The sequence below is a fragment of the Malaclemys terrapin genome, chromosome 2, assembly GCF_027887155.1.
Source record: "Malaclemys terrapin pileata isolate rMalTer1 chromosome 2, rMalTer1.hap1, whole genome shotgun sequence".
In the NCBI taxonomy this organism is placed as follows: Eukaryota; Metazoa; Chordata; order Testudines; family Emydidae; genus Malaclemys; species Malaclemys terrapin.
In genome coordinates this window covers 193,890,034-193,910,294 of record NC_071506.1, presented here as the reverse complement: position 1 = coordinate 193,910,294, position 20,261 = coordinate 193,890,034, and the positions used below count along the sequence as shown (strand labels likewise).

General features: G+C 37.9%; 1 protein-coding gene across 3 annotated transcripts in view; it reads right to left on the bottom strand.

The window, feature by feature from the left end:
• The window catches only part of GLI3 (GLI family zinc finger 3), a 253,463-nt gene that overhangs the window by 229,858 nt on the left and 3,344 nt on the right, over positions 1-20,261 (bottom strand). For 2 of the 3 annotated variants that reach the window (XM_054019884.1, XM_054019885.1), the window contains exon 2: positions 7,485-7,647. The exons of the other annotated variant lie outside the window; for it this stretch is intronic. In XM_054019884.1, coding sequence (XP_053875859.1) covers positions 7,485-7,608 — 124 coding nt within the window. In that variant the 5' untranslated portion in view covers positions 7,609-7,647. The remainder of the gene's footprint in view (positions 1-7,484; positions 7,648-20,261) is intronic. 3 annotated transcript variants of the gene reach the window in all.

Below are 20,261 nucleotides of genomic sequence, written 5' to 3'. Positions count from 1 at the left end.
TATTTACTGCTGCCATGTTGTAAGCACCTTACGTCAAACCATTGTTTGATTCACACTCCAGGTTTCCTTTTTGGCCACTGCAAGTAGGCTGCTTTAGTAAATCTTCCACCTCTTCTAATTCCAAGTGTGTGGCTCATTAAATCTAACCTTCCACCTTATTTGGGTGGCAAGCTACCAATGTTAACTAGTGTTTTCTACTGATTCCAGCTCATGTCATCTACTGGGATGTTAGGTCATTACTTACTGATTACAGTGATTGCAGGGATAAGCTGTTCAATCATCTCTCCCAGGAACTTGCAGAGGAATACAGCAGGATTGACATTTAATATCCCTCATACTATTAACCAACACAGGGTTATGTGCAGGGAAGGAAGAGAAGAAAGGAGAGGAGGGAAACCCTGCGGAATTATGCTGTAGTACTGTATCATCTCTGCAGACCATGGTCTGTGCTGGATTGTTTAGTTTAGGGCATGAAAAAAAGCTGGCTCCCAGAACTAAGAAACACAACACTGAAATATAGTGCTGGGTGTGAGTAGTTTGTTTCAAATTATGATAGACAATAACAATGTAACTGAAATCCCATTAGTAAACATAGGAAAGGACCATGCCTCCATTACTCAGATAGACCCAGTGTTTAACTGACTGCCTACTTCACATTACAACATACCAAGGACCAACTTAAGCTCTCAGTTACATGGATACAACTCCCATTGGTTTCAGAGCACAATTTGGCCCCGAGCCTTTTAAGGGTCAGTGAGAGATATTCCAAAGTAAAGCCACCTCCCTTAAATTCATTCACTTGGGGCCTGATGAGACTCTGTGGCTATTATGGATTCTCAGCACCTCTCAGGATCAGAACCTTACACTTATTTTGTATGCTACTGTGCCTGAGTATTATGACTAGAGGTTACTTGGAATATTTGCCATCTCACTAAAAATTATGCATGCCCGCACAGTTAGGTTTTAAGAACATTTTTGTCACCTACAATAGCTGATTCCATAGAATGTTGTTTCCTTCTGGGCCTGATACTGCAAAGTGAAGAGTGCCCCTGAACTCCCTTTGATTTCAATGAGGGAAGAGAAGTCCTCATCATCACCTTGCAGAATTGGGTCTCATATAAATATAATCAATGAGGGACTCAATTCGCAGGGCACTAAAGTACTGAAGGCAACATTTCTTGATAGCTAACAACCTCCTCTGAACTCTGACCTCTCAACAGGACTCTGGACATATAACTTCAACTAAGGGGCCAAAGAATAGGTATCATGATTAACACCTATTTTATGGTGAGTTTGAAAGCAAGCAGCAGGACCAGTAACTACCCAAAAGTTAAAACAGGAAATGTGATTCTTATGGAGCTGCCGATTGCTGAATCCTTTTCTTATTCAATCCTTAAAGGATGATTTTTTTAAATTATTTTTTAAAGACCAAGTTGAAGCTGGCTCCAAGAATCAAAGTGGGCATGTGAACTTCCTCTCATTTATTCATCTATCAAGCTTGGTTTCAAGTTACATCATCATTAATATAATAATTTCTGTTATCACTTTAAAGTATGTTCTCAATAACTATCTGATTCTGATAAAGGTAGTCAAGTCTACAACCTACATATGTTTATAATTAGCTTATTTTTTTTAAAGCCAAGTAATAGGTTAATAAGAAATATCAGATTACACTGAAAAGAGCTCATGGGTCAAAAAGTAGACAAAACACATCAAACTGAAAATAAGTACTTGCCTGTCAGAAACCGAAGGAGCTTTTATACAATAACTGCATTGTTTGTAATGCAAACTAAAAAAAATTAAAAAAAAATCATTTATTGCCACAACTGGACAGAACACAAACATTTTATTTACAATCACCAACAAAGCCCATAAAAACATCATTCGGAAATAAATACCGGCTGAATGCAAACATTTTCAAATCTATTGCAAGCAATAATGTCAAATATAGGTTTACTTTTTTATATTATTGCTCGCAGGTAATGGGAATTCACTGGATTTTGTTCACCAAAAATAAACTAAAAATAAAAAACCCCCACCAATGTATTTATACAACAGACTCAATGAAAACATTCAAACTCTAAATAGTATGTGTGTGAGGGGACGGGGATTGGTTGTCAACATTTGTTTTTAAAGGAAGTGTTTTTTAATGTTAAACTCCATTTATTTGCAAAGCAGAACTTACTATCTAAGGGCCCAATCTACTAAAGTGATAAAGCAGATGCTTAACTTTAAGCATGCAAATAGTCCCACTTAGATGATTACAGTTAAGCACATGCTGGAGCGCTTGCTTGACTGTGGCTCAAAGCTACAGTGAAATTTTTCATAAGGATCAGAAGCCATTGACTCAGCCCCCTTCCTCCATGCAGATAGCCACTGCAGTCAATGAGGCTCCACATATGTGCAGGTTTTCATGCAAGTGCAACAAGATGAAGGAGCAGAACCTAACTGTGTGCATTTATTACACTTCAGTAAGGCAGATGCTTGGGTACTGTCTCAAATGCCCTAAAAACACCTAATGTTTAAAACTTTCACATCAAGGAGGAAAAATTATTTTTTTTTAAATCAGGTGATTATTTATTACCATAGTAGGCATCACGTGACCAGCAGAGGAGAAAGAAAGGTCTAGCAGGACAATGGTGTAAGCTGCTCTAACAAGCAGACTCCCTAGAAAGGGCACAAAAAATTCTAGTGATCTGTGCTCAAACCAGTTTATTAACTTTAGACCCCTCTCATGAAAGCTGCTCCCTACTTGACTTCAATGAGACTACTGTGTGCATGGAGCACTTTGCACGATCAGGGTCTAAATCAATACACAGATAAATGAACATTGCAGGGAACAGCTCCCTCACCTGTGTGCATCCAATGCCACAAAGGTATTATTGTGTTAGTAAAATGGTGGCGGTAGGGGTTCATTAGGGTAGCCAGGTGTCCTGATTTTACAGGGACAGTCCCTATATTAGGAGCTCTGCCTTATATAAGCACCTATTACCCCCCAACCCCTGTCCCGATTTTTCGGATGGGGAGGGGCATGTGGAAGCATGTCAGTGAAGCTTCATGGCACCAATATGGTGTCCGGGTTTATGTCTGAAGCATAGGCACAATTATTCCAGCATAAACGCTAGTAATACGGCAACTATGTGAAAGTGATATTCATTTGTTGTTGTTGTTGATTAATACTTTGTATTCGTGGAGTGGATTCATTCTAAGGGTATTAAATCACAAATAAATGCAAGTTTTTTCATACTCTGACATTACAGTGATAGATTCTCATTCATTCACAAAGTACTGTATAAAAAATCTCCATTAGCAAATTTCTTTTAAGGGTTTTGTTTTGTTTTGTTTTATTCTGGACACTATCCTAGCAATAAATACAACATTCATACAAAGAAGGAGGGAAAGGACAGATTTGTAAAGAGGTGTACCATAGTAAGATGTGTGTGGTTTTAGTTAATATACACAAAATCAAAACCCAAAGAAGAGACCAAAGGCCTGCAAAAATTCATTCAAAACAAAACAAATACAGCAGTCCCATAAGACATCCAATAGTAGCAAACATGTTTTAAAATTATTACAAAACCATGATTTTTATTTTTGAGCATAGGCCTAAAAAAAGTTGTAATTTACTCCAGTACTGAGACCTTCCATGCAAGTTTCAGCCTGGAGCACATTTAATGGCGGAGTTATAAAGCCCTGAAATTAGAGGTCTATAATGGAAATGCTGGCAGCCCCCAAACTAACACAGTGCTGGCAGGTTAGCAATGTAGTACAGTTTGTGGTTTAAACGACCGCAACGGGATTTGCTGTTGTTGTTCTAAGTAGCGTAATCATGGTAGTTCAGCATAAATGGCCAAAGTGCAAATTATGAGCCAAGCCTGTCAATGGGTCTAAGCCTATATGAAATAATATGCATTTGGAATCATCACCAACAGGATCGAGCCCCAAATCTATCATCAAATAGTTCTCGATAACATGCATGTACCACAGAGACTCTTAAATAAAACAGAGTTTGCGTATCAGACAATAAAACACCTATTTTTTTTAATGATTCCATACATCATATTTATTTAAACATAGTTACTACTATCAGATGAACTGGACAGTTATTTTCTTTCAGGAACTGTAAAGAAATACTAAAAATAGAGTCTTCCTTGTTTCTCCTGCACAATTGTAAGCTCTGCGTAAAACCCATAAGAGCTTTCAACCTATTTATGACTCAATTGTAAATCTTTTAAAAGACAGTGGAGCCACTCAGAAAATGCCAGTTCACATAGCACCTCCTGGACAGCTGTCACTCAAGTATATGTTACTCGGCAAACTTTGCTAATTAATGTGTTATCCAGAAAGGAAAACACAGTTTTTAGATATATTTATGAGGTGAGGGTATGACTGGCAGATGTTGATCTGTAATGGCCACATGCAGAGTCTTGTTTGGTAAACACACCAATGATTACTCAATATATTTTTAAGCAGCCTTACCTTGTTTTAAAAAAGCAGACAACTGTAAATCACAACCATTCTATGTTATTTGGCCTTTTTTGTAAAAAGCCACAATTCATAAACAAAAACTGAATGTTTGTGCAGCAAATGGTGTGTTATATCAGCTGGTGAAGTTCACTTAACAATTCCAGTATTACAGAACAAAAGATGCAACAGGGAGCTTTCATGCTGCATTAATAAAATTTGTCTCCTGTTACCAAAATTCATTAACATGGCAGTCACATTTGCAGAGAGACAAAACTTTAGCAGACTGGAATTATAAACTTCAGTATTTCTATATTCCTAAAGTTTTAGTATCATTACTTATTTCAGTATGTTATACTTGGACCATATAGACTACTCTAAGAGAAATATCTTAATGCCCTTGAGGAGTAAAGTTTAGGTCCATCCATGGCCCAATTCTACTGTGGAAGAATTCTAGGGCTGGCTGTATATTAGGGTAGGTCAGACACTCCTGCCCTGAATTTACTTACGATTGACTCAATTAAAAAGCATACCTAACGGCTTAATCCTTAACCACTGAAGTCACAGGGAGCCTTGTCATTGACTTGACTAGATGTAGGGTGTATCCTATAGCTGTGCGAATAACTGATATTTCAGTTTGCTGGCAGTACCGAAAAAAGTCTAAATAAAATGTGGGTTTGGGTCAAGCAAAACATTTTGTGTGGAGGAAGCAGTAGTGGAGCTTCCCCTCCCCCTTACACCTAAAGCCTATAGCCTAATGCTTAGGATGCTCACCTGGAAGGGGGGAGACCTGGCTTCAAGTCCCTGCTCCAGAGTGGGGGGATTCTATCCAAGGTCTCCCATCCCCCATGTGAGTGCCCTAGCCACTGGACAACTGGTTATAAGCAGGGCCGGCTCCAGGGTTTTTGCCGCCCCAAGCAGCACATAAAAAAAAAAAAAGCCGCGAGCGGGAGTGAGGGACCATCCGCCGAATTGCAGCCAAATAGCTGGACGTGCCGCCCCTCTCCGGAGTGGCCGCCCCAAACACCTGCTTGGCAAGCTGGTGCCTGGAGCCGGTCCTGGTTATAAGGGGAGGTAACACACTTACAACCTCCTCCTCTTCTGTTCTGTGAAAGTGGTCTAACTCCCGTTTAGACTGGAAAAAAAAAATCAAAACTTTTTGTTTTGACATTTCTGAATTTTCTGAATTTTCAAAATGTTTCTGTTGACCTGAATCTGCATTCTTCAGAAAAAAAAAATCAATCTGAGTGTTTCACAAAAGGGTACCAAGGGTGTACTGCATTAGTGTCTCACTGCAGAAAACATTCACAAAAAACCCGATTAATAATAATTCCTTATCCTTATATTTCTCCTCTGAGGATCTCAAAGTGCTTTAATTAATTAAGCCTCACAGCACCCATTTAAGATAGTTAACTACTAATATTCCCATTAACCAGGTCTGTAAACTAAACAGAGAAAGGTTAAGTGTCTTGACCAAGGATCTCAGCAAGTCAGCGGCAGAACTGGGGATATTAAAAAATAAAAAAAATAATAAATAAATAAAATCCAGAAGTCCTGACTCATAATCCTCTGATCCAAACATCAGACAACATTGTCAATCATAGCCCATGCGTGCCTACATTGAAGTTGAGCGCACACTATACAGGATTTGCATCAGGGCATTTAAGCATGCATATGTGTAAAAAACTGGGTCAATGTATAAAATTCTATTATTGAAAAGAATACAGTGGAACAGATCCTCAGCAGGTGTAAATCAGCGTAAGTCTATTGACACCACTGGAGCTGTGCGGATTTAGATCAGGATCTGATCTAACATACTTTAAAAATTGTCAGGGTTGTTCCAGTAGTTAACAAGGAGATACTATGTTCTTATACAGGCAACTCCAGTCACTTGCCTTAGCTGGGGCTGGGCATGCTTTGAATCTAGTGATAGAACCACTGGGAAGGACGACGGGATATGTTCCCTCTAATGTTTAACTATCCTCCTGATCTTCCCCTCAGTACAGCTACAGAATTTGTGGATTTTTCACTTCAGGTCTCCACTATTCTCTTTGGGTGTGCGCACTTTTGTTCAACTCACTGAACAGGGAACCCTGCCTTTGACTGAAAGATCGTGGCCTTGATGCAAGGTGGAGGAGGGGGCCCTCTGAGTTCTCCCAGGGAGGCACAGAGATTCCGATACAGAAAAAAAGAACAGCCATTTTTTCTTCTGTAACAGTCACCAGATTGATTGCCTGAATTTCTTCGCTAAATGCAGAGCTTAATCTGCAGCAATCATAAACCATGGGGCCAAATTCTGTTGTCCTTCTTTGAACAAAATTTCCCTTGACTTCAATGGGAGTTTTGCTTTAGTAAGGACCAATGATTTTAGCTCTTGTAAATTAAACAAAGAAAGGGGTTGGGGGCGTGGAATGGCACAGAGTATGCAAAGTTGCAGAATGAGGTAATCCCTGGGGACAGTTGAGTAAACTCCTCCATTTTTGTAAATCTGCAACCTTTATAGTCACAACTTTGAAATGAATTCATTGGAGGTTCACTTGAGATTTTGGCACCTGCCATTAAAGAACTTCAGGGACGGGGGAAAACATTTACAATAGATAAGTTTATTTGAAAAACAAGAGAGAAAAAACCCTGCCATTAATTTTGCCAAGGCTACTTTTGTCTCTTTTGTAATAACTAATTATCTAACCAGTGGAAGAGATTTCCATGGTAAAATGCAAAGCATTTGCAATGCTTGCCAGGCTAATCAAGATGATTTCCAAAATGCCAAAACAGGAACTTCCTATAATAAATAACTTAGCAGATTTACATCTTAAATTAGAAAATTTGGAAGAAAAAGCCTATGTCTGAAGCCAAAACAGGGTTTATTATATCCTATCCACTTTTTTCTCCTGTTTGCTTTCTTTAGTCTTTCCTGAGAACAAACACAGATCCAGGTGCAAATGCTCAATTCACAAGGAATGCAGTGAACATAAAATTACTGTAGGTTTCGCTGCTAGTAAATCCCTGCTGTTACTCACCATTGGAAGTTGTGCTGGAGGCAACAGCTTTCTCACTGACATCTGTTCGAGTGGAGCATTTCACTATGGAATTCTCAACTTTTTTCTTCTGGGTTGTGGCAGAGCTATGGGACTGGGCCTCCATGATGACTTCTCATTACTTCAGCTCTCCTCGCACGAATACCTGAATAAAACAATAGAGTCATAAACTTCAAATGCCATAAAAAGCTTAGTCAGAAACCTGCCACACTTCTCACCTGAAGAAGAGCCTGCAGCACAACAGCATTAGCAATCCACAGGCCATTTCATGAAGCTCATCAAATCAGGTTTGCATGCATGAGTTCCTGAGGAATTTAAGGAAATGCTAACACCAGAGACAAGCACATTTGCTTTTAAACAGAATCAGCATCATGGTCTAGTCTGCTGCTTTGACAGGAAGGTCCACATTTTTTAAAACCCTGTAAGAATTTTAATGGACTTGAAGGGGGGTGGGGGTGGAAAAGGCGGGATTTTTTCCCTTTGTCCTGAACAGCTTGGAAGCATGTAGCAGAATTGAGACAAACCATCATGTTACTGTAGAAGCCAAATTTTAATCTTCAGCATTCTCACTACCCCTAATATACAGCAACGAATTACCTCTCCTAGTCTATCTTGCCTTATTAATCTAAACAGCTCTCATTTTGTTTGTTTAAAAACGTAACTCAAACAAAAGCGTATTGGAACAACTCTCTAAAAACCACAGAGAAAGGCAAATGTGATTGCTAGTGACTGATAACGGGAACACTTTCTTGGCATGACAACCCTGAAAATGGAAAGCCATGCAAAAAGCATGTTTAGTTATTCTGCCTTTCACTGATTACTTTTACTGTCATCTGCACTGACTCATCGTTCAGTCATTTTATATCCATTGGATCGCTTCACCGTATTCCTAGAGTTTTCATGTTTGTGACATAAACCTAAGAAATCCAGAGGTTTCCAAGAGGGTAAAATTCTACATGCATCCACTTCAAGGTACCGTGACTACAGTGATCCTGGTCTGCAAGGAACATAGGTATTTCCAAGCTCTTGGCTGTAGCTTAGCTTGACACATGGCAGTCTATTAAAGTAAGCTTTATACAGGTAATCAATATTCAGCACATACGGTGTTTAGACCCAAAGAAGTACAGCACTGCTTATCAGTGCTGTAAGAACTAAAACTAGGACCCATGTTAAAAAAATATATAAATCAGCAAACTTGACTTTAAAAAAGGAGTTTTAGATGCTTCCTTTTGTGAGCAGGGTTACAATTATCATAGAAACATGGAGTTAGAAGGGGCGGCAAGGGTCATCTAGTCTAACCCCCACTAAGATGTCAAATAGATATTAAAAGAAAATAAATTGTATTATTTTAGGACTAGATTAGCTCAACTTTTAGCTGAAGTCAACTATGTTATAAGTAAACACCAAACTCTTCAACAAATCACAATGTAACCTATAAAGATATTTAATTACCCTTTTTTGCTACACCCCATGTTAACTGATTTCTGCAATTTTGACTGACGTGGTAAAAAATATAACAAATATGCACAAAGCAAAATTGCTGAACCATATAAATGCAGCGCTCTAGTTACCTTTTCCCTGCATTTAATGGGGCACGTTAGTTTAATAGTGCAATAAGATAATCCAAAACACTCATTATTATAAAGTGGGCTCAACGAAAGGCCCAGGTACTAAAGTGAATCACTACTAAGGGGCGTATAGTGGCCCAGAGGACAAGGAACTGGCCTGGTAGGCAGAAGGCCTGGATTCTGTTCCCATCTCTGCCACTGATCCTGGGCAAGCCACTTCACCTCTCTATACCTCAGTTCTCCATCTGTAAAAGTGGGAACAATGATGCTGGCCCACCTTTGAAAAGTCTTTTGAGATCTGTGGCTGAAAGCGCTATATAAGGGCTGAATATTACTGTAATTCATAGAATGATGTCCTGTCTCACCCTGAACAGGATTTCAGAAGGAGTGTCTGAATACAGGACTGGATGAGCTAAGGAGTAACACATAACTTGGTAAGCTCCATTCCAACTCCAGCAGTGTACAAGTCCTCAGTAACAACTGATACCACATTCCTTTCCGAGGCAGTTTGTGTGTGTCATTTAGGGGAGGGCCAATGAAAGCATAATTCCTGCAGGAGTCTTGCTATCCTGGGGGAAAAGACTGTCCAGCAGCAAACCGCACAGTGGCTAAAGGAATCCATAGGACTTAGAGGCTACTCCCGGAAACCTTCCACTCTTGGGGGGGGGGGGGGGAAATCTGGTAGGAACTTCATAAATTTTAAACTTTCAGCATCTCTCAACACACTTTCCCGCCCTTTTCTCCTGTGTGCTTCTCTGTGGGAGGGCAGTCCATGGCTTTAGTTACCATACCTATCATCTTATGTAGTCCAGCCCCCAAACAGTACAGGAGACAATCCTAATACATATATTTTTAGTGTTTTGTCCATCCGTGTGTTAAATTAATCAGTGGTCTCTGAGAAGGCTAATCTTCCACACAGTTTTCCCAAGGGATTTAGAAAGCTATAACTTTAGTCATCTCAGTTATTTTTCCTCTATTTTGACTTTTAAGGGCCAAATCTTCTAGTCAAGCAACATTCCCACTAGCTTCAATGGGTTTGTTTGCCTGTGTGAGGACTAAGTAGGGACTGCAGAATCTGACCCTTGATTTCTGACATCTTAGCCCACATACTCCCCCTCATGTGGCTAATCCATGTGAAAGGGAACAAATTAATTCAAGAACTCTTCACCACTGTCAAAGCTGTGGAGGCCACACATTCTGCCCCGCTGTCATAGAACCAACAAGGGGAGTGAACCAGCCACAGACAGAGCCAGAAAACGACACAGAGGCCAAGTATCTGCAGTGGTTTCATCCCCCTCAACCATGAAAATCCCGAGACAGCTATGAGGTGGGATTCTTCTTCTTCACTAGTTTCCAGCCTCCTATCACAGCATGGCTGGGACAGTAGCTGCATTAACATTACCTTCTGAGTGCTAATTGTTCAGCTACCCAAATAAGGAGGTGGGGGAAAAGGGGAAAGAGAGAGGGAGCCACAATTAATTTGCTATATGCAGCATTAGCTTGCCACATATTTTCCTGCAGAGTTTGTGGGCTCAGAGTGGCTCCTGCTCCTTCTTTTGGCTACTTTTTTCACAGCCCATTAGACAGGGTGAGGTTTTTTTTTTAATATAGAGAGAAGTCTAGAGGCTAGAATCCCACTTTTTCCACCAGAGTTTTCTCTGTAATTTTGCTCCCCTCTGTACCAAGCCATACCTGGTGCTACAGAGGCCCCTAGTTAGCAACTTACTATTTTAAAGTGCACTTATGGTCAGAAATTTGTAAAACTTGCAACTTGCTAATATAAATATCAGTTCGTTGTGCATGTGTAACAACAACAACAAACCCCGGTTGTTGGCAGGCAGGATCGAACCTGGGACCTTTGTGCATAAGCCTCTAGTCTACAGCATGAGGTAAAAGCCAACTGGCTATTAAAATGAGTCTACTCTACAGTCTTAGCTCTCCCTCTCTTTCTCTACGTGGTCTCAGTGCCATTAGATAGGCCAGAACACCACACCCAGGAGGTGTGTGGGTTACACATGCTCTCCGCCATATCTACTTAGGCTTTGTCTACACTAGCACTTTTGTCAGCAAAACTTTTGTCGGTCAGGGGTGTGGAAAAAAAAACCCTGATCAACATAAGTTTTGTCGACAAAAGTGCCGTTGTGGACAGGGCTATGTCAGCGGGAGACACTCTCCCACCAACATAGCTACTGCCGCTCATTGCGGGTGGTTTAATTATGCCAGAGGGAGAGATCTCTCCCACCAGCATAGAGCGGCTACACAGGAGACAGTACAGCTGTGCCGCGGTAAGGTCCGTAATGTAGACATAGCCTTAGTTTACACACTGAAGCCTATTTTTATTACTATCTGTATTGCAGAGGCAATTTCACTACGGATAAACAAATTCTGGCTCTTGAATCTAGGGCGTCCCCATCTTATCACCCTCCTTCCCCTTCTACTCTCTACTCTGCCCCTGACACACACACACACACACACACGTTCCAGTGAAGTTAACAAGAGTTCTACTCACATAGAGATTGCAGCATTAGACCCTCAGTTTTAAACTATGTTCTGATACTTTATCAAATGTGGTAATGTGCTTGGCAGAAACAATAGCCTGATTCTCATATAGCAGACTGAGTGTGCAAGGCTAACCATTAGAAAACTCATGTTTGGACATGTTTGCTGACATGGAAGCCATCAATGGAAAATAAATATGGAACCTCAAGATATCATTTTTACAGACTCACTCTTCTAACCACAGTTATATTATGGGTCTAATCTTGACTTCAGTAGGAGCTGCAGGCCCCCAACACTTTTAGACTCACTGTCGTCAAGCTCAGATGTGATTTTTCCCCCTCTCAGAAACTGTAATGAAATATGGAAATCACAGTCTATTGAAAAAAACAAAACAAAACACATAATCAAAGGTCCCGGACAAAATAAAGTTTTATTTCCATGTTCATCACTGACAAAAAGGTTTTGAAAAACATCCAGGCTGAAGTACTTTGCACTTTCAAAATATTATATGGTTTATTTATTTATTTATAGTGTCTACAACTCCCCATGCATTTGGCTCAGTGACTTCCTTTCCCCCAGCCTTGAGACATTACATACATATTTTGCAAAATTGAACTCTGCTTTCAAAACTTGGAAAGCTGTTTTTCGATGGCTCTTCTTTATCTGCATGTGCATATGAATGATGACTGCAACGAAGAGAAAATGCTATAATGTTATATGGTTAAAGCCTGAACTTTCATAGGTAAACAGAGGGATAAACATTCCTTCCTGAAAGCAAACATTCATGGCTTTTTCCCATTCAACCATGCTTGAACCTTTTGTACTTTTCCCACAGGCCTGAACCCATTGCACAATTAATTCCAGACTCCCATTTTAAACCTAATCTCTCTCATACCAGCAACCTGTCTGCAGGTGTGTCTCTACTTTTTAAATCATAAATAGGAACCTTCATCAATTTCATATTAAATTGAAGAGATTTTAACAAGCAGCTGCCAATAATAAACTAATTAAAGGAAGAATACCATCACTTTTAATTTGAATGTCAACAAAATGGTAATAATACCCATTTCTTACAATAAAATTCACTAATAACTAAGTTCAACTAATATAATTACCAATGTGTGTGTATTCACCATAGTAGTAAAAACAATCATATGCATATTGTGGGGGAGAAATCTCCTCACTTACACCAGTGCAACCTCACTGAAATCAATAGGGTTGAACCACTGCAAGAGAGGAGAATTTGGCTCTTCATAAGCATATTTACGGTAGTTTCATTTTCTTTTAAATCTTAACCTCTTTGCTCTTTCTCCTCTCTGAATTTCTGGTTTTAAGGGCCAGATCTTGTACACCTTTGCTCCTTCAAGTATCTTTTATTCATACAAGAAGTCTCACTGACTTCAATGGGACTACTTGCCTAAGTAAGGGATTACAGCATCCAGCCCCTAAATTGCTTATTGATTTGCATATTAGTTTTATGTTTCCTCTATACTATAACCACTTGCTGCCTCCTTTTGTTTTCTTATTTGCTTTGTCCTTTAATGTATTGTCGCTTTTTTAATTCCTTTCCCGGTTTTATTTGATGCTGCTGTAGTTGTATTCAATTCATTAACAAGTGGTTTGCATCCACTGAGAAGAGCAGTCTGAAATAGCAGTGTCACAGCATTCATCATCATTACATCAGCAGTAGGGAAGTTCATACTGATTGCTATCAGCATCCACAGTGCCCCAATCAGTGTGCAAGCAAACATAGCATCTTTAGTTGTTCAGAAATTACTCTGGGTATTTGGGGTGTTCGAATGTACCACTTTGATCCACCCTACTGGAAGCAGTCTTTGGGGATACGATAAATCTCGAACACCGAAACTGTGTGAAAGTGAAAAACACAAGGGGAGGCATGGAGAACAATCAAGAAATTACACAGTCTCTTTCAAGCATAAAGGACTCTTTATCAATTTTATCAGAACTGGTCACACTATTCCTTGGGAATATTCAAGAATAAGAAAATTCTGTCTTGTTCAGCTACATTCAAATGCAAAATTTCCATGAGAATTTTATGCTGTTATGTGAGCGCTATTTTACATTGATTTATACAAGCTTGATTCAGGTATGTTTTACTTCCAAAGCTCTCTTAAATTTTAGCATTGCTTCACATCAAACATGAATGCAAAGTCACACTCACACAGTTACGCTTGATAATTCCTCCCACAAAATATAAATGATTCATGCATTTTATCAAACACACTTCAATTGTAAGATTAAGCTTTTGGTATACTTCACCTTCCATATAGGTGCAATAATTAATTCAGCTACTATGAATTTCCAAAAAAGTTAGATCATTTTATATCTTTTTAAGGCCTCATTAGTTTGGTTACGACTTCCAACTTCCATGAACGACCTGTGGGCCAAATTCTGATCTGATTTATATTCTGTGAAACCTCATTGGTCAGTATAGGGCTGCATTCAGTATAAGACGGGGCAAAATTTGGGCTCATATTCATTAAATACAGAAATATAATATAATGCTGATGATATGTAACTGGGAAAATCTTACTCTTCGCAACTCTTCATTTTCTCTTTAATTTTCATGCATGTTCTAAAACTGCCTCTCTTGAGAATTACATAGTCCTTATAAACCTGTGCTGAATTTAAAAAACTGTAAAAATAATGCTAGAATCAAATAGGAAAGTTTTGCTATTTGAATTTGAAAAAAAATAAAGCTACACAGCAATGATTGTAATAGCACAACCTTTCCAAATTCATGCGCCTGCTGTACTTTCCTATGTATTACTTCCCTTTGATTCCCACCCCGCCCCCTCCTCCATGTACAACTGAAGATTTTAAAACAACTCAACCTAAAGCCTGATTAATGATGATCTGATCTGTTCCTGATAGGCTAAATAGCTAGTGGCAACAATAATACAGAATCACAAACAACAAAGGCAATCAGCTAGGCAAAGCAGCACTATTATCAGCCCCATGATTAGGACCCTAAGTGAGAAATTATTCTATGGAGCACACTGAACTATTGAACAAGTGTAACTGATGCTTTCCTCTAGAGGAATTACATATATTTACACCTCCCAGGAGATAGATAGATAGATATAATTGTTTACATATCAATATTAGATATATATATATGATATGTAAAAATTACTGCAAGTTTGTTAAAATATTTTAAAACATACAGATCTAATAGAACCAAACAAGTTAACAGCAACACTTTATTCTGAAGAAACCCCTGACTTAGTTTTTCTCTGTTCCATTTCACTTGTAATAATATATAAGTACATTATGTGTACTTCTGTTACTGGGATTTAGGAAGCTGTTAGGTAAAATTCCAATTAAATATTTATCCTATTACCAGAGATTAAACTCTCTGTCAAAATAAAATAGCTTTCCACAGAAAAAAACTGTGGAAGATCTGATTCTTGTTTTCTTACCCAGGCAGAGCTCTGCTGAGTGGGAGCTTTGCCTGAGTAAGAACTGCAGAATGTGGTTCTAACTGTCCATTGTCTAACAGCCCTATCTTCTGTCCCTTTCTCACATAAGGAGCTCTCACTAAGCTAAATGAGGACAACTCACATGAGTAAGGACTGCATAATCAGGCCTTCCATCACATTATAGCAGTTTTAAATAATGTGGGGCGGTATGCATCTTTGGGGGTATATATATTCGTAACCCATTCAATATCCAGTTGTCTTAAAGCTATGCAACTAAACTTATAAAAGGAAGAGCAGCTCTATGAACTCCATGTCTAACAGAACACTATTTGAATCATAGAGGCTTTGGATTCCTCTTTTTGCTCTATTCTAACTTCTGGCCTACTTCTATAAAATCCAGGCTAGATAGAACAGAAGCACTATTTATTTTTAAATAGAATATGAATCCATAAATGTTATTTATAAACAAAGAAATAAATTCCTTTTTTCAAGTCTTTACTTTAGTAAGTGATTTTTTTTTTACAGGGTGACATACTAGCTATTAACAACATAGACTTGTTCATTTAAAACTGTGATATCGCCTGAAGGGTCAGAATAATCTGTGCTATTGCCTAATGTATTATAATCCTATGTCCTTATGTTTAAAACGCTTAAACAGAAAAACAATCTTAGGCAAAGTAGTTGTAGTCTTAAAAGAATTAGCATAGAAAAAAATCTCAGTTCTTGGTGTTTATACAATAGGTTTCATTAAAATAATTGGCTATGTTTTAAATTTCTCTTCTAAAACTATGCATAGTTTTTGCCTCTGCCCTTTATGTACGAAACTAATAAATCTAAAATCATGAGAAACCCTTAAATATCAGCAATGTAATTTCCTTCTGCAAAGCAGGGGTTCTATAAAATCTGATCTTGGTCACTCATAATGTGGATTTGAAAGGATGAGAATATGCCACAGAGGAAGACAATCAGCAACTCTTGCTGTGTTGATAACAAGCCCTATGACTTCCTCTGCTGATACTGTTATTAGCACTGAAAACACTTGTGGTGAGGATATGGTGTGGTTTTTCCCTCTTCTCTTGCCCTTTCTCCAGAACAGGATGGTAAAACAAATTACAAACACCTGTAATAGATGTGCTTTGTGTCATGGTATATTTAGTTCATCAAACAAAAGGTCACTGCAACTACAACTACCACAGAAAAATGCAGAGATATTCTTATTAGAGCAGTAGCGCTACATGTGAATTCCAGTAGCATGATCATTTTCTTCAGATTTATTGTTTTTGATCATCAATCCCAATAAATGAAGTTTCCTTAGAATCCAAACTAGATCTATATATCAATGTCAATCTATAGAGCAACTGAGCTCAATGAAGAATATATTTAACATACATCAGCCCAGACAACACATACATAATGCAACTATTGCTTAGGATGTATCTTCTGTTTCCAACTTAAGGATATACAAATCACAGAAGAAAAGCCTGTATACCACATTTTACAATTAGCATTTTTAAACAAAATTAAAGAACTCAAGCAAAATGATTTTGGAAGTCCAATACTCTAATCACCAATTTCCAATTCCTGCAATTCTGCTTATCTACTCAACATACGTTAATGTTAAGGATGACTTGATCCAGAAAGCAGGATTTCACATTCTTACCCAACACAGATGTTTTAACCTTACCAGTAAAGAGCTAGGAAAGCTACAGGCATCCAAGAAGAATTTAAAGTGTAAAATGTAGTTTATAAAACTTTATCTTCAGCTTTTAAACTTTATTTTAGGTTTTACACCTGTCTCATTGTAGCAGTAAAACAGTATCAGGATTCCTTGCAGTTTCTGCAACCTCACAAAACTGCAATAGGACAATTCTACCTTGCTGCAATCTAAATTACCTTCCAGTCCACTTAGGCTGTACACACAATATAATCACAGAATTCTACTGCTGTCTTATTTTCCAAGAAAAACCATTCATAGAGATTCATGGTTCAAAGTGCCAAGTCACACCACAGCAAGCCACATGTCCTATTAGTTAAGATCTTTAGTGCTAGAATTTCATATTAATATACACAGTTCAGAACAGCAGACATTGTACTGAAGTTGACATTGGTTTAATCTGTGTTTCTGACTATTCGGTTTCAGGTATTCATACATCTTATTTAATGAAGGCTTCATTCTTTAGGCAGCTGGATGAAGTATTTTTACACCCAGTTGATTTTTCCTGACATTACCAGATTTGTACATAAGAGAAAACATGGTTCTAGACCAAAAACATCCAAATATACTTTGTTCTCATTTATCACAAGGGTAATTTGATTCTTCAGTCCTAATCCAAATAACAGGTACTCAACCTAAAAAAGATGTAAGTATTTTGGACTCAGTTAAGATAAGAGGCCACGCGAGGGGGGGGGGAAACCAATCGATGTTAACAAAAACAAAATAACTACAACTATAGTGGAAATTTCAAATACTATAATCATGAAATAAAATCTGATAATGTGTTCTGAACATAATCTGTGCTGATACTCAGGAAGTGTGTAGTCAAGAATAACAAGGTGTACTCTATCCCAATTAATTAGTTTCTTTTTAAAGTATAAACAAACTATTAGGCAACAGCAAAATCAATTGATTAGGATTTAGATTTTTTTTAAAAAGAGACACAGCAGCTCTTCAGATCAAAACCAATTTAATGTACTTTCAGTTTAATGCAGGTACAATTTATACACTGCATGCCACAACAAAACCACAGTATGATGCCAACACAGTCTTTAAGAAAGTTTTCCCCTAAATCTCTACAGAAAGCAGCCTTAAAAGAAAGCAGGGATTAGAGTGAGCTAGAAGGTAGGGAGGGGACTTACCTCAAACCTAGCCAAGCGGAAATCAGAGCAGTAATTCTACAAATCGGCAGAGTACACTTTTAGAGCTATAATGGTGTGAAGAAGTGCTGGGCAGCATTGCCTGAAGGCAGCACTAATACACTGATGACTAATGACGGGGCCACGCAGACAATGAATTTGGGGGTTGAAAACCAACAGAAACTGTGCAGTACCTTGACAAATGGGCTTTCACAATTTCATTCACTGAATAACCTTTAAACACAAAATTGGCTCAAGTTCTCTTGGGAATAACATGACACATGTTGTTGGACAATGATATAAGTATTTTCCTTTTTAATTAAGACTATTACACCAAATACATAAACATGATTATACTGAATGAAATATAGGTGTTAACTATTTACCAGCTAGAGGAGAAGTTAGGACACAGAATTTAAAGTACTTTCCTGAGGCCCAGCAGTCCCCAATATCAAACTACATAAATGTCTGCAATTCACCCTCTGCGGAAAATATTTACTTTTTGTTAAAATTTTGCTGGAACGAGGTGAGGAAACACCTCTTAAAGATGCATTACAGCAGTCTATCAATCAATCAGTAACAAGATGCTCAAAAATGATGTAGTAAAAGATACACTTGGAATTACAACTGAAAAAGTCTAATTTTAAAGACACTACTCAAAGTCAAGCCATCATAAAACAAATCAAGCTCCATGTATGCTTTGCAGCCTTGGGTAATCATAAACACATTAAAACAACAGTATCACGCTTTAAAGGGGCTTTTTTTCAGTGTAACTTGACTTTCAATCTGAAAACAACAATTTTGGCTATTTTTACAGACAGAATGAAATATCTAAAGTGTCTCTAAATTAACAAGTACCACTTACTCCAGACAGCATTGCCTTTAGCAGCTCCTAAAAACTTCAGAAAAGGATCTTTAAACAGGAAGCTTAGTGAGCTCATAAAACTGTTGTTGGAGCCAGGAACACATAGCATATTTAATCTGCAAACTGTGAGAGTCTACAATGATTTCAGCAAGATCTGAGGCATGCCCTCAAGGTTTGCTGGGATCTGGGATTAGGGAGTTGATAAGAACCTCTACTGCCCATGGACATGTTTTTCTTCTGCAGTTAAACACAAATGCATAGAGACGTTTGACTGCTGCTTGGCGTTACTGCTCAAGTTATATAAAAGCTTTGCAGCTCCTTTTGCTGTCAATATATCAAAGTTAAAAAAAATCATCAAAGTGTGAAATTTCATTTAAAGTCTGTGCCAGTCTACAACTCTATTTCACAGACCTATCAAATAAAAGTAAAGATGAAAAATACACTGAAAGTACTTGAAAAGTTTTCAGCAGCCATGCCCTATTTTTGTTTATTCTGTCTCATTTTATTTGATTTAAAATTATAACAAATCAATGCACAAATAAAAATGACAAAATCTAAGACAGTGGGGGGGGGGGGGAGGACAGGGGCAGGGTGTCTATAAAACCTGTAGTTGAAAGTCAATTTAAAGTCATTATTAGAGCTGAACCTTTTGTTGAATAAAAAGCTTCCTCTATAGCCATTTTAGCATTTTAATTACCTAGCTGCAAGTTGGCAGAAAATTTCTTGACTCTTCCAAAACAATCAGAATGACTACAAAATATGAGTGCTAGCAAAACTAAAGCCTTCTTCAAAGTATTCTTTAGCTAGGGATTTACAACAATTGCATAAAGAAGAAAAGTCTGACTTTTAAGATAATCTACTATAGTCTAAAAGCATTAACATTCCATTACTAAGGTTTTCCTAAAGATTTCATGACTCATTGATTCACTTTTCCTTCAAGTCTTCTTTTTCTTAGTACATTACAGTCTCCATATAGTTAAGTGCATGCAACCTTGATCATTAAACTGCTTCCTTTCATAATTCCCTCCTCCTCCCCCCAATGGATCTTGCTTTAATAAGCATCAGATACCTTATTTACTGGGAAAAGATTACTAACTTTTCAAGAACACTTTGCAACCAAACAGATTTCACTTCTTACTTGAATTCAAAGAGTCAGGATCAAACCAGCTGCTGGGTGCAGGGGGAAATAGTTTTACCAAAAATAAGAGAGAAAGTGTAATTCAAACTTTCCAAAGTTAGCATACAATTGATAACTGAAAAGCAATTTTATTAAGTAACTTACAAAAGGAAATAAATTCTACTAACAATTTTAATGGAGGAGTCTTAATATTTTAGTTTATATACCAGCTAATCCAAAATAAAAATAATTAAGAAATTAAACATGGAATGTTTATAACACAGCTACAAAATACCTCATTTTCATTTCAAAATATACCTTCAGATATGAACTTTACATGCATTGCTAAATGCTGTGTTGGCTAATGCATACATTTCAAGCACAAAACAGGAGTCAACTCATTAAGGAAAATAC